General features: G+C 35.7%; 1 protein-coding gene and 1 pseudogene across 7 annotated transcripts in view; both read right to left on the bottom strand.

The window, feature by feature from the left end:
* Positions 1-598: 598 nt before the first annotated feature.
* RCBTB1 (RCC1 and BTB domain containing protein 1) overlaps positions 599-15,918 on the bottom strand; it is a 58,811-nt gene continuing 43,491 nt past the window's right edge. For 4 of the 7 annotated variants that reach the window (XM_054586322.1, XM_054586321.1, XM_054586326.1 and 1 more), the window contains 4 exons: positions 10,502-10,628; positions 7,902-8,053; positions 7,242-7,372; positions 599-1,985 (listed from right to left, as the gene is read on the bottom strand). In XM_054586322.1, the coding sequence (XP_054442297.1) occupies positions 1,845-1,985; positions 7,242-7,372; positions 7,902-8,053; positions 10,502-10,628 (551 nt within the window). In that variant the 3' untranslated portion in view covers positions 599-1,844. Of the gene's footprint in view, positions 1,986-7,241; positions 7,373-7,835; positions 8,054-10,501; positions 10,629-12,754; positions 12,872-15,918 lie in introns of those variants that run through there. The other 3 variants (XM_054586319.1, XM_054586320.1, XM_054586324.1) reach the window with 2 other exon arrangements.
* LOC129080858 (40S ribosomal protein S12-like) lies at positions 13,607-14,082 on the bottom strand (annotated as a pseudogene).

Below are 15,918 nucleotides of genomic sequence, written 5' to 3'. Positions count from 1 at the left end.
GATTATTATAAGCCTACAGAACAGTGATTGTTACAAACACTATCCATCATAACTAATAAATATGTAGTTATCAACCAGTATGAAAAATTCTTTCATGTGCAGAAATAATTCTAATCACTGGGCTTCAGTCACTTGCAACACAGTCAAACAAAAGGGGGCTGGCTAGAACTTCTAGGTGTGTATATATTTTACCTATCAATGAATACCTATCTTTGGGCCCTCCCCCACCATCACACACACTTAAAAATATCGCTAAAAATAATAGCTGCCACATCTCTTCACCCTCTTATTAATTTGGCTCTGAAAATGTATTTAGGCTCCAAGTTCAGATGGGAGGACCTGCTAAGCAGGAAACAGAATTTAGTAAGAGAGCTCCCACAAATGGAAATGAATGTGGGCCAGAGGGCATACAGAGTTTTGTTCTTAAATTCAACTGATACATACCGTAAAACTCAGAGTTGAATATTCTTACCTTCCAAATAATACTTCACAACCAAACCACCTCAAAACAACCCAAAAACCATAATTTTGTTCATTTTTCAAAGTTCAGTTGTGCTAAATATTAGACCTAACACAACTAATAGGAGAGGAAAATCAAAAGTTAAAGCTAGCAAAGTTTCAAATAAGCAAACTAGTGATGGATTTGGCCTAGATAAATCATAAAACAAATTCCATCAAGTCCTGCAAGAGAGCTGGTTTTAAGAACCTCTACTTTAAGTCAGATGTAGCAGACCTGATGATTTAACAGCCACAATTTAGGAAGGCAAGAATATATTGAATGTCATTATTTTTCCTCTTATGTTTTGCATTTACAAGGGAAAGGTGTAGGTAAGGGGAAAATTTTTAAAAGATTTATTTATTTATTTTTAGAGAAAGTGAAGGAGAAAGAGGGAAACGTCAATGTGTGGTTGCTTCTCGCATGCCCCCTACTGGGGACCTGGCCTGCAATCCAGGCATGTGCCCTGACTGGGAATCGAACCAGCGACCCTTTGGCTCACAGGCTGGCACTCAATCCACTGAGCCACACCAGCCAGGACTGAGGGGCAATTTAAGCTTGAGTTCTCAAGTTTTAATAGAAATAAAACATCATTAAATAACAGTGGAATTCTAATTTTATAAAATATTTATCCTTGTCCAAAGTTTCTCTCATTATCAACTTTTTACAGTTTTAAATTACTACTCTTTATGTGCTTAAGTCTTAAGGGAAATCTTGGCTAACCTAGAAATTTCTTTACATAATTATTATTTCAATAGACTTATCTCACATTAAACTATTATTTTCATACACCATTAAGAAAAAGTCCATCAATAGGGCAAACACAGAAACAAAAGCCTCAAAAGATCTCAACTATTCCTTCACAGTAAGGCAGTTGAACTAGCAACTAATTAAACACTTCAACAAGCCCCAACGTCAGCATCTATAATTCATGGTGGGGCCTCTATGTCTACCTCACAATTCACAAACTATTCCAACTCCTAATGTCAAAAGGATTGTTGATACATGAGCCCTATAGGAGAATTGCCACAAACTTCCCCTTTCCAAGATCAGAAATTCCCCTAATAAAAAACAAAGAAATAACAAGCTAAACTTTCAGCCTTTTACAATGTTCCAGTCAAACCTATAGTCACATTTAAAATATACATATCTAGAAACAAGAGTTGTTTAAAGTAGGTTCAGGAAAAGCCATACATCCTTCATATATGCCTACACAGAGAACTATGTCTCAGATAAAAAACACAACCTGATGGTTTTTTACCTGCAGAATTATATCACCAGTGGAGCACAAAGGACACACCATCACCAATGTCCCAGAGGACTCACACAAAACCCAGCAGCCTTGGCTTCAGTTCTTAAAGGCTCCACATTTACTGGCTTTAGCAATGAATTCCTTTAGCAGAGGGCCATCCATTTGCCAAAATGCTGCAGTCTGTGTAACTTCTGTCAAATGATTGATGCAAAACTTAAAGCAGAATTCTTCTAAATCCTGGACACACACAACAAAAATAAAAACAAGAAAAGGCCTTTTTTTTATTAACTTTGATTGAATTACTTCTCCAAATCCCTCACCCCACGGATCTCACCCTCCCCCAGAAAAGACAGTTGAGTCTAGACACCTCAAATTAGGCAAACGAGTAACCACAAGTATGTGTCAAAAATACATACTACTTGCCCACAACAAAATAAAAGCAATGGGCCCCCTGTCTCATCTGACTCTTCAAAACATACCCACATGCAGACACCATCTATAAGGGGAAGTTTCCTCATACTTATGACAGTCTAGTCATACTTAAAGAGATTATTTTAAAGATCTGAAAGCAACTTTAGTCCATATCATATGTTTTACCACATTCAAGATGTCAGAGAAAAGAATTAAGATGTGGGTTATTTAGTTTAAAAAGAGAAGACTACAAGAAATAGAAGGATGACGAAGAAGTATAGTTAACCTAAAGTGACGATCACAGTTTTAAAAATTTCACTCTCATTCTCTCTTAAATAAAAATACCTTTAAGAATAATACACAACAACTTCCACCACACCAATTTCTCAGACAGTTAATATAAAGAAGGATATTCCCAGAGATTGAATTTTCAGTCTGACAAATAGAAGTCACCAACTACCAACATTCAAGAAAGTGACATATGTAAGTGGTAAACCAGAACAATTTAAAAGTATATATCCTGTCATCCCCAGCAAAACTCTACTATAATGTTGTTTGTTCCTTTTTATTTTGGAACTGGAATATATACAAAAACTAAGTATATAAAAACAAGACCCAGTAAAAGCTCTTACCACAGATAGCTTGATTATCACGTGGCTGAATCTAGTGAAGGTACTCAGGGTTCTAAAAAACCAGGAACTCAAGAACATTTAAACCGCACAGTCTTGATTTAACATTTCCAGCCACCATGATATAAGAATTTCAGGCAGAATGGGGAAGGGCCCACACAAACATGGACACACACCTTTTTTCTCTCTCAGTGCAGACTGCGTAAAACATAGACTTCCTTTATCCTAAGGGTCCCTCTGTTCCTAGTTGAAAGATGCTCCCCACTTCGCAGTTTTATAACTAGTAGGAGATAAACTCCATCTAATATGTATCAGCCAGCTGCTGCCAAAGTTTTATTTTATAAATAACTCAAAATGCATTAAAATGTTAACGCAATCTCTGGATCAATGTTTTAAATAAGAGATTCACATTGGGCTCTGTAAATGTACTGAAAGCTCTGCGTTAAATTATATCAAGCATTTTCTCTCATATTATTATTAAAGAAAAAGCCTTACTTTTGGTGTTATAATTCAACGGTTAATAAATGAGCCCTAAGGACTAAATTACATTCCACAGGAAGATGTCATACTTTATTCTTATTTATCAAAAAGAGAAAACTAGTTTATTTACACATAACTTAGGAAGAAATAGACAGTCATGAGCAAGAAAGTTCTTCAAACCTTGTAATCTATCAGATAAGGATCTTTAAATATTAAATTTTAATTATATAATTTCAAATTCAAAACGAAAGAAGAGTGCACTAAATTCTGGCATTGTAAAACCTTATCACTTCTGTGTGGACTAATTTGGAATTCAAGGTCTTTGTAGTATATATGAAAAATGAGGGTTTTTTTTTTAAGTTTACTAATTATAGATTACCTCAAGCATTAAGAAGTTTTTTGCACAGTATAAGAATACAAACAGTACTTCTACTTACTAATCAGGTTTATATGTCAATAAAAATATATCAAACTGCCTTCCCTCCTCTTTCAATTAGTTGGAGTTGGTGAGATTTCTCAGTATTCAACATTTACCAGTTTCAAACGTGAAAAGTCTAACTAGAGAATGCTAAAAATAATCTAAATATCCATTGTTTTAATAAGTAACTGACCCTTTGTAAAGGCAGATGTATGGAAAAGAAAGCATTGAATGCATTTGAACAGAGAGAAACTGGAATCTGCGAGTTTGTTTGCATGAATCCGAGTGGCAGAGCCAAGCCAATTCCCTCAGCAACCAGTTTGCTCTGATGTGTGAATTAGATAAAACCCTTCTGATAATTCTGAAATACTTCAAGAACCTGCACGATCTGTACACCTCATTCTACAAATGAAGAGATCTTCAATGGCCTACAAAAGAAAATGCAACTCTTACCCAACCAATATGTCAACTATAACAGGACTGCTGGGCTTTAAATAAATAATTTCCAGGAAGGACGAGAATGATTTGGCCAGCAGATGAATAAACTTCATGACAGAATGAGAGTTTCCTCAAGGCCCATGGAATAAATAAGTGGGAGACCTTTCAAAATTATCTTGTCAAAGGGGGTATGAGGAACAGTAACCTTATAGAAAAGGGAAGAAATGTGAGAAGCAGGCTGTTCCATCTCCTAGCATTCCAATCCACAGGATGAAGGAAAAGTCATCTAGTATCCCAAAGTTAAGCTCCTGAAAATAATAGTTTTTGCAGTTAATTTTAACTGGCTTAGTAGTAGCTTCCTATCAACTAATATAGTAAGTGGGTTTTATTTTTATATTCTAAAAATTTCATTTATTCACTTACTATATTTGATAGCATTACAGAATCTAAAAGTACACTAGTCAACATGTAACTCTTATTAAAACAAAAAAAAGCCTCAAAAGAAGTGATTCTTTTTATTTTTGCCTTCTATTCTCTACTTTTCTATATTGAATGTGTTGTATTGGTTGGGTTTTTTAAAAGCTTTCTTATAAGCACACCTTCATGATTAGGTGTTTCAAATGTATATATTTTCATTCATTCATTTAACTTCATGTATATTTTTGAATACTAAGTATACACTCATATTGTGGTAAACTCTGGGGGCCACATGCTTTTGTGGTCTCAAATAAGGGAGAGTTTTTAATGTGTTTATAATGAAGATGAAAAAAACTAATCAAAGAAATGATCAGCTGACATAAGACTTTTTCTGTACACTTCCTGAGGTACATATTAGCTGGAAGTGAGGAAGAAATTTCCAGCTACTACAGCCAAGATGTTTGCCTCTGTCCAGGTGGTTTTAGCGAGCCACATCCCATCCCAAGAATAAGGAACTCACTAGCAGTGAGGAGGAGTATAGACAAACACAGAGATTATAAAATCAATCACCAAACAGAGAGAAAAGGCTCTGGCCAATTTAAAATTATTCCATAGCGTAGAAATTAAATCTAAAGAAATAGCATTTCTTGCAAATTAAAACCATAATGAGATATCATCTCATGCCTGTCAGAATAGTTATCATCAATAAATCAACAAACAACAAGTGTTGGCAAGGATGTGGCGAAAAGGGAACCTTCATGCACTGTTGGTGGGAATGAGACTAGAGCAGCCAATGTGGAAAGCAGTATGGAGTTACCTTAAAAAATTAAAAACAGAACTTCTTCTGTGATTCCACTTCTGTGAATTTATTTGAAGAAATTCGAAACACTAATTCAAAAAAATATATACATGCCTGTGTTCATTGCAGCATTATTTACAATAGCCAAGTTCTAGAAGCAGTCCAAGTGCCCATCAGTAGATGAGTGGATTAAAAAAAACTGTGGTACATTTATGCATTGGGATACTACTTCGGCCATAAAAAAGAAGGCGGTCCTTACCCTTTGCAACAGCATGGATGGATGTGGGAAGCAAGAATACTAAGTGAAATAAGCCAGTCAGAGAAAGACAAGTACCATATGATTTCACTCACATGTGGAAGCTAATGAACAAAATGAACTAAAAAGCAAAATAGAGACAGATTCATAGAGAGAAGGCTGACAGCTTTTAGGAGGGAGGATTAGAGGGTCTGGGGACTAGGTGCGGGGATGTGAAGTGACTGAGCTGAAAGGAAAAATAAAGAGAAAAAACTCATGAACACAGACAACAGTGTGATGACTGCTGAAGGCAAAGCTGGGGGTAAAAGGGTATGGGGGATAAATGGTTGACCTGGGCTGGTGAACACACAATACAGTGTAGATATGATGTGTTGTGGAATCGTGCACCTGAAACCTGTTTAATTTTGTTAACCAGTATCACCTCCAATTAATTCAATAAAAAGAAAAAAATTAAAAGAAAATAAATAGCATTTCCTCATAAAGAAGATCATGGTATCAAAGGATAGGATAAAAAACCATACTTCCATTTTCTATTAGAAATTTCCTTTGATAATTACTATATCTCTTAAAAGGGCCACAGAGAAAGTCACCTATATTTGACCTTATCAAATATTTATAATCATAATAATAATCTCAAATAAAAATAGGATACATTTGAAAATAGAGGACATAATGGTCTGCTTCGATCCCTAAGTGTGATAAAAATGAAGTCTGTCCTCCACCTAATCTCCAAGGACACAGTGCAGATCTTTGCACGGTTTGGTAAACTCCCCGATACCGATATTCTGTCTCATCTTATGATGACAAAATGCTTAGAAGAACAGACAAATTGTGCCACTTAGGGTGGATATTTTAACTAGAGATCATGAACTCCAAAACTACTGCTCTCTACCTGTTATTCCCTATGAATCTGTAAAATCAACCATACCAGCCTAAAGCTCCCTTCAGGTGGTTCAACAAATATTTATCATTCAGAACCTACTACATGCCAGGCACTATAGAGTACAAAGATGAATTACATCCAGTTCCTGCTCATAAGGAGCTTACAGTCTGATAGTCTGGGTCTTACCTTCATAAAACACAAAATTTCAGACTCCCAAAAGCCCTTTCATTCAGACTCTAAAAATCCATGAATCCCACAGGAATCCAATCCAGTGCAAAACAAAGAGGAGTCCAGAACAAGTTCTTCGCACATGAATAATGTGTTATAATTGGACAATGATAGAATTTCAGAGCATACACAGATATAAACCACACAGCATCCATGGCTAATGACAGGGTAGCTGGGAAGACAGCAAAGTAGGTCCTAAAAAAGATGTAAATGATGATCTTGACGAACTAAAATATGCTGTTTGGTAGTCCAATTAGGTGTGCACTTCATATTCCAACCTGCAGTACAGCCTCTGGTACCTCAATTTCTGATCTTAGTTAAAAATGAAAGTAGAAGAATAACTATTTTTGAAACTATGTATACAGAATGAAGCAAGACAGCCAGATTTCATTGTTCAGTTATCAATCGCTTCATTGATTTCCTATTTAGAAAGGAAGTTACTCATCGTGGTCTTTGTCTCAGTGAAAAAAAGGAGAGAAAGGAGCACACAAGCAATTAAGGGTGGTTTGAGTTCCTTTTGTGGTTTTACGTTACCTCTGCATCATATCTGACTGCAGCAGAGAATAATGAAAAGGCATTCTCCACGGTGATTCCTCGCTTGATAATGCGCTGACAAAGTTTTTTCAGTCTGTTTTCACAGTAAGACGTCGCCAAATCCAAAAGGCCTAAAAGTTATAAACATTTTAATAAATTTTATAATTTTCTATAACTTATGCATATATACATTTCATTTTCATTCACAAGAGTTATGCAGGTAATTTGGCAGAAGTTTCTTAGTGATTAATACTCAGAGTTTTATTAAATAAGTTCTCTTTGTTACTTTCTATCCCCCTGACCTCCCAAACATCATACTCACTCTTATACTCACTCTATACAATTTTTATTATAGTACAAAGGAAGGGAAAAATAATGAAATTCCCCCTCTCATTTTGTTTCCAAAATGGCATGCTAAATCCATTATGAAGTTATACTTCAATATTAAAAAATTAATATAAGTCCACGGTCATAAATTGTGTCCATAATCATTAACGACAACCATGCAATGCTATTTTTAAAGATATTTATTTCAAATATTTTTTAAAAACCATATAAAAGCCAATAAACCTGAAACTTTTCATTTTTCAATACCATAAGAAGAGGAGGAGATATATTTCTGGCCATGTGATTTGGCCACTCCCAATGTGGCTGAAGTACCTATAGCATCTTCAGGCGGAAGGTCAACTGTGTCTGTGTAGAGGAATTGGAGAAAGGCACGATACACTGGGTAAGAAAACTGGTCTATTTCTATCACTTCTTTCATATCTTCATTCCAATAAGACTGGAACATGGATCGAAAGTGCTCACACCTAAAACAGAACAGCAAAAGTCAATTCAGTTGATGAAATAAGATGAACAAATATTACAGGTGTCTTTAAGTACTGTATTTGGCTTTGCACACACCAGGATCATGAATCTTTAGCTAGTACCCTAAAAAAGATTCCATGTGCAAGTATTTTTATATTTGCCTTTTACATACACTCACTTTCATTTTTGATGAGCACCTGCTATGATATATTAAGAATTATATGTAGAGTCTAAGAGTACCTAGCACTTTTGCACTACAACTGTTTCCATTTGACAGTCCTCATTCATATAAAGGCTCTTTGTTCAGTTTTTAAAGATGTACAGAAATGTATTTTAAACAAAGAAATTAAAGGAAATTCAGAAATGAGAGTTCAAACCTATCCCTATAAAGTAACACATTCAAATGATTCATCTGGAGTTCTGTTTTTGTTGTTGTTTTATGTAATCGGCATATTCTTAAAACTGTTTTAAATGTTAACTGGATTGCAGTTAAACTGATTATTGCTCTATTATCTTACAGGACAGTTTTCCTTCTTTTTCTGACTCATGTTCAAAATTGTTATCACTTCCTACTTTGTTTGTTTTTTTTTACTTTGCCCTGCTCCCTTTCCTCTCCTTCCAAGCCCGTTACTAATATATTTAGAGAACACATTCATTAGGATAGTCATGATTTCAAGAAAACCTAAGTGGGTCTTTGTGCATTGTATTAACATGTACAAATTCACCTGTATGAGAAACTGATTTCTGAATATCAGACTTTCTTAAAGTATAACATACCTTATAATTTTTAAAATAATCTTTTTAAATCCTCCTAAAATGATACAGTATAAATAAACATGAAATATTTTCAAACTTCATTCACAATACCAAAAGAATGTGACTCCACTTACCTAAGAAATTAGGTAAATTCATCTGAGAATTAACAAGAAATGGATGTCTAAGCAAGGAATAATACATAAAATGGGTCAGAAAACTATATACAAAAGGAATAGCCTGGTTGTCCACAAGTTCACAAACAGAAACATTAATTTTCAATTAATACTTTGGTGCAGATATTTTTTCCCTTAAGTAATGAATCATGTAAGATCTTTTTAATTCCCTTAAGCATGTTATTTTGTAAATAGGTTTTTAACTACATTTACAAATAGACTTGTAAATGGCTGGTTTAATTCTCAATGGTCTGACTTCATATGCCTCTTTCACTGCAATGGCAACATCAGTGAGCAACAGGCAACAGTCCAAACAGTTACTAATAAATACAAAGTTCCATCACATTTATACAAAGAACTCCTGACATACAGCTAAAAAAAAAATTTCTTTAATTGGGAATTAGATACCTCCCTGGGCCAGAAGACCAGCATACCTGACTGTGAGAGTTTCTGCTTGAGAAAAATCAATCTTTAAGAGCAAAAGGAGGCACACAGGGTCTATCCAGAAAGTATCCAGCTATGTAATAAAAAATACAGACATTTATTGAATAAGATACAAGAAACATTGTACATTGGACAATGGCACCTCAATCTCCTTAAAAGTAGGCACTTTGGGACCTCACACAGTTCTTCCAGCATCTCTTCCACTGTTCAAAACACTCAGCGAAATCCTTTGTTGGAATCATCATCAGCTGCCCTGCTGTATTTTCCTGAATCTCATTGATGGTCTGAAATCTCTTCCCTTTCAGCAGTGATTTTAGTTTGGGGAAAGCTAGAAGTCACAGGGTGCCAAATATGGGCCGTAGAGGGGCTGAGTCACCTGGGAGATTTGATGTTTCAACAAAAAACTCTCCACAAAACATGATGCATGAGCAAGAGTGTTGTCATGATGAAGCTGCCAAACACCAGTTGCCCATAGCTGTGGCCTTCCGAATCATCTGAAAAGTTTCTGCAGAGGAATGTTCAAGCTTGATGCAAAATTGCATGCAGATTAGTTGCTCTATTCAGTCATTTTGTATGCGATGGCTACACAGTACCTATGGTCACTCAACAGCATCTACCAACCCCACTGAATAATTCATTATTCCTGCATGAGCATTCCAGTCCACTCTCCTTGGCTGCCAGGTTATACTGATGTCACGCAAACTGTTCTCATTATATTAACAATGGCTGCACTTTTCCCTGACAGATCTCATATATATACTTTTCCCAGACAATCTTTTGTGGGTTTTTTTGACCATGTAAATAAGATTTTGATGGAAATAAATATTCACAAGATCCTTCATTTAAAAATATAAACAAATACCACATTATGCTTTTTCAAAAAGGCACATGTGTGCATGTGCACACCCACATGTGCATGCAAAACCCTTCAATGAGTGGATTGGTACTATCTGCAAAAATAAGTTGTGTCATTCCTCTCTACTGCCAAGGCTGTTTGTTTCTTATCAGCACCCAATATATGGAATAACAAAGAAAGATATTATAAAGAGAAAGTAAGGTTATCTCATGCAAAAATACCTGATTTTCAAAACAGCTTTATGGACATGGATATATTTCCCATCAATTCGAAACTTTAGATCAGCTGTTTCTGGACTGTCAAATTCTTTCTTCAGGGACTCTGCAACTGTTAAAAAATCTTCATGCTCTGAAGGTAACGAACACATAATAGAGAAAGCTGAGAAAACATATCCAAGATTTGGCAGACTTCAAAAAGATAATCATTAACATGATGAATAATTCCACTAGGTGATTTTCAAAAGAGTTCATGCCTTACTTGACAAATCCATTTCACAGTATTAAACTTAGCATCCTGAGTGTATAAACTACCAAGAAATACATATTTGAAAAGGCCAAAACCAATCATATATACTAAGTCATGAGAAATGTGTATTTTTTTAAAAAGAAAACATAATAGGTAGCCCATGATTATATAGCTACTTGTTAAAAACTGGAGTGATTTTTTTTCTAGGGCTAAGAACCTGACAATTTTCCTTGATTGGAACACTAAGACCACCTTTGCCCTGCTTTGGGGTAGTTTCAAGTGGTTTCTATATTCTGTTCAAGGTTTCCCAAGAAACAAACTCTCCATTTAAGTGATAATGTTAGCAGTCATGTTCATACACAGAGAAACATTTTCCCCTTGATATCTGAAATCTAAACATCCCTCTCAACCCTACGAATTAACGCACAAACAATAACCCTTACACACTATCTAAAAACAGCAAATTTACTTAGTAACAATATATACTCAAAGGGAACAGTTTTACAAAAAAGTGATTTCATTGCCTGATGAGAAGAATAGCTATTATGAATACAGATATATGTAAGCAGACTTGTGTTACTGTTAAGAGAAGTAAAGGCACTAGTACAAATCCATGTAACACTTTCTTGTGCTCTATATGCGTGGACAAAGGAAAACAAGTAGAAGGCTAACAGGGAAATAAAGTTCCAGAGACCCTCACTGGCACTGAATGAAGTTACTATGGATAGAGACTGGTTGTGACTGCCCACGAGATAAGTGTGGTGACTTAATCAAATAACCGAGCTATGTCTCTCAGTAACCTGTTACCAGGACAATTCTTATAGGAGAAACAACTACTAAAACCTCGGCTGAAATCTAACATAAACTTATCCATGAGCTAGCTTTATTATCAGAATCTCACAAGGAAGTACATCACTTGCCTGAGCCCTGTTACCTTCACCTATAGCCACCCGACACACAAACAATGTAGAGCTTTCTTGGCTAGAGAGGAAAGGTTAACAATCTCTCAAAAATCAGGCTTTCCCTGACCCTATAACCTGGATCATGAGTAAATAAAAGAAAGGAAATAACTAAGATGGGCAAAGAGTCCAGGAGTCCAGACTGCTACCGAAACCATCCAAAAAACAGCTGGTCACCAGTGTCTCTACTTCTGCATCTAGTCTTAATGGTTGAAATGACCCTTTCCTCCTCTTAGTTTCTGGCACCATCTGACTTTCTTCCTATTACTCATCTGAAATAATAAATTGAGAGGGAAAAAACACTCTGACTTAGTGGCTAGAGGGAAAGAAATCATCTAAGAAATATATTTGATGACCACATTTTTCCCAAGCTTAACATTAAAAAATGTTAGGATGTTTCTTCTGAAGGATGCCTTTTAGGATCAGGATTTTAAGACGCAAAAACCTGGGGAAGCGTTTTATAAACAGATGCACGTTATGTAGCATATGTTCTGAAGATGTGGATAAAGGCTGTGATGCATATATGTGATTATGGACAAATAGTCCCATTCTGTGAACTAAAATTTTCTTTTTTTAAAAAAACTGAATGTATTGGAGTGACACTGGTTAATAAAATTATATAGGTTTCAGGTGTATAATTCTGTAATACATGATCTGCATATTGTATCGTGTATTCATCACCCAAAGTCGAGTCTCCTTCCATCACAGTTTATTCCCCTTATACCCTCTTCTACATCCCCCCACCCTTCTTTCCCTCTGGTAATTACCAAAATATTGTTTGTGTCTATGAGTTTTTTGTTTCTTTTTGGGTTTTTTTTTTTTTTTCTTAATCCATTCACCTTCTTCATCCAATCCCTCAACTCCCTTCCCCTCTGAAAGTTGTCAGTCTGTTCTCTATCTATACAGATTCTGTTTCTATTTCGTTCGTTAGTTTATTTTGTTCACTAGATTCTACGTATTAGTAAAATCATATGGTTCTTAGCTTTTTTTGACTGACTGACTTCACTTAGCATATTCTCAAGATCTATCCATGTTGTCACAAAAGACAGTACTTCATCTTTTCTTATGGCTAAGTAGTATTGCATAGCATAATGTACCATACCTTCTTCATCCAATCCCCTATTGAAGGACTTGGTTGTCTCCATGTCTTGGCCACTGTGAATAATGCTGCAATAAACAAAGGGGTGCATATATCTTTTCCAATAAATATCTTTGAGTTTTTTTGGTAGGTATTTTTTTTGAGGAACTGCCATACTGTTTTACATAGTGGCTGTACCAGTTTACATTCTCACAGCACTGAATGAAGGTTCCTATCTCTACAACCTCTCCAACACTTGTCATTACCTGTCTTGTTAATTAATAGCCTTTATAACAGGTGTGAGGCAGTATCTCATTGTGGTTTTGATTTGCATTTTCCTAATAGCTAGAGAAGTTGAACAGCTTTTCATATATCTGTGAGACATTTGTATATCTTCTTGAGAGAGGTGTCTATGCAAGTCCTCTGCCCATTTTTTTAATTGAATTGTCTGGTGTTGAGTTCTTTATATACTCATATTTTGGATATTAACCCCTTGTTGGAGTTGTTTGCTAATATCATCTCCCATTAGGCTTCTTGCCCTTTTGTTCTGTTGGCAGTTTCTTTTGCTGTGCAGAAGTTTTTTAGTCTGATATAGTCCTATTCATTTATTTTTGCCCATATTTCCCTTGCTTTTGGGGTCAAACTCATAAAATGTTCTCTATGACCAATGTCCGTAAGTTTAGTACCTATGTTTTCTTCTATGTAATTTATTATTTCAGATCATGTATCTAGGTCTTTGATAAATTTCTGAATTAATTTTTGTACATGGGGACAAACTATAGTCGAGCTTTATTCTTTTGCATGTGGCTTTCCAAGCACCATTTTTATTTATTTGAGAAACAAATGCCAAGTTTATTTTCATGTCTTGCATTTGAAGTATCCCTTGATGACATCCTTTGCCTGAGACTCTCTGCCATAGTCCTTAACCATAAAAGAACTGCCACCAACAACTTGGTGGGGTGTTCCCTCTCTGTTAATTTTACAGAGGTCTACCCATACCCTTAGTTTCTTACTGCCATCAACCTTAATTAGGTTGACTTGGTCTTCACCACAAAAAAAGCCTCCACCAGCTTGACATACAGAGGCCCACCATAGTTGGATGCAAGCACACAAAGGCTTTGGCAGCTTTAGAAATTCCATGTGCTAGGCCATCGTGGATGAGGGAGGTCTTCAGCACATCTTGTAAAGCAGTATTAATGTCTGTTACACCTCCAGCAGTAATGCCTTCCTTGGTCATGGCAGAGGGTTATGGGTGGAGCTGAATCTTGAATGTATCCAAGCCTCAACCTCTGTGCAACTCCCCAGTGGCAGGAAAAGAGTTCCCAGAACCATTTACTGAAGAGGTTTTCTTTTCTCCATTTGTGTGTTTTTGGCTTGTTTGTCAAAAATTATTTGCCCATATACCTGTGCTTTTATTTCCGGGCTCTCAGTTCTGCGCCACTGGTCAGGGTGTCTGTTTTTATACCAATACAATGCTGTTTTGATTATCGCAGCTCTGTAGTATAATTTGAAGTCAGGTAGTGTGATACATCTGGCTTCATTCTTTTTTTCTCAGGATTTCTTTGGCTATTTGGGGTCTTTTGTGGTTCCATACAAATCTGATGTTTTCTGTTCTACTTCTTTAAAAAATGACATTGGGATTTTGATGGGGATTGCACGAAATCTGTATATTGCTTTGGGTAACATAGCCATTTTAGCTATGTTGATTCTTCTAAACCATGAACATGGAATATCTTCCCGTTTCATTGTGTCTTTTTAAATTTCTTTTAATAATGCATTGTAATTTTCAATGTATAGGTCCCTCATACCTTTTGTTAAGTTTATTCCTAGATATTTTAACTCTTGGTTGCACTCGCAAAAATAATTTTTTTTTTTCATTTCTTTCCCTGAAGTTTCATTGTTAGTATACAGTAAAACAGTGGATTTTTGTACATTGACTTTAGATCTTGCAACTTTACTGTTTATTGTTTCTCACAGCTTTTTGGTGGAGTCTTTAGCATTTCCATAAACAGAATCATGTCATCTGCAAAAAATGACACTCGTACTTCTTCCTTACAAATTTGGGTGCCTTTTCTTTCTTTCTCTTGCCTGACTGCTCTGGTTAGGACTTCGAGAACTATTTTGAAAAACAATGTTAAGAGTGGGCATCCTTGTCTTGTTCTGTATTCTAGAGGAAAAGTATTCAGCTCTTCAAAATTGACGATGATATTCGCTGAGGGTTTGTCACATATGGCCTCTATTACATTGAGGTACTTTCCTTCTATATCCATTTCATTGTTTCAATCATAAACGGATGCTGTATCTTATCAAATGCTCTTTCTGCATCTATTGATAAGATTCTATGATTTTTATCCTTTGTTTTGTTAATGTGGTGTATTACACTGATTGATTTGCATATGATGAACAATCCTTGTGCCCCTGCAATGAACCAAACTCGATCATGATGCGTGATTTTTTTTAATGTATTGTTGTATTCGATTTGCTAGTATTTTGTTTAGAATTTTTGTACCTTTATTTTTTTAAAGGTTTTATTAATTTTCAGAGAGAGGAGAAGGGAGGGTAAAAGAGGGAGAGAGAAACATCAATGAGCAAGAGAAACATCAATTGGATGCCTCTTGCATGCTCCCAACTGGGGACCTGAACTGGAACCCAGGCATGTGCCCTGACTGGAAATTGAACTGACAACCTTTCTGTTTGCACACTGGTACTCAGTCCACTGAGCCACACCAGCCACGGTGATTTTTTTTTTTTTTGCAAAGATACTGGTCTATTTGTGTGTGGGTATGTATGTGTTATCCTTGCCAGACTTTGGTAATCAGAGTGATGTTGGCCTCATAACATACGTTCGGAAGTATTGCCTCTTCTTCAATTTTTTGGAAGAGTTTGAGAAGGATTAGGTATCAAATCTTCTTTGAATGTTTGGTAGAATTCACTAGTGAGATCATCCGTTCCTGGATATTTATTTTAGGGGAAATCTTTGATGGCTCTTTCAATTTCTTCACTGTTTAACAGTCTATTTAAATTTTTCAATTTTTCATAGTTCTGTTTAGGAAATTTATGTATTTCTAGGAACTTATCCATTTCTTCTAGGTTATTGAATTTGATGGCATATAGTCTTTCATAGTATTCTAGTATT

Source organism: Pteronotus mesoamericanus, unplaced genomic scaffold, assembly GCF_021234165.1.
Source record: "Pteronotus mesoamericanus isolate MK-2021 breed Mesoamerican mustached bat unplaced genomic scaffold, CSHL_Meso_final contig_94, whole genome shotgun sequence".
Lineage (NCBI taxonomy): Eukaryota > Metazoa > Chordata > Mammalia > Chiroptera > Mormoopidae > Pteronotus > Pteronotus mesoamericanus.
This window is presented reverse-complemented; position numbering and strand designations above follow the sequence as displayed.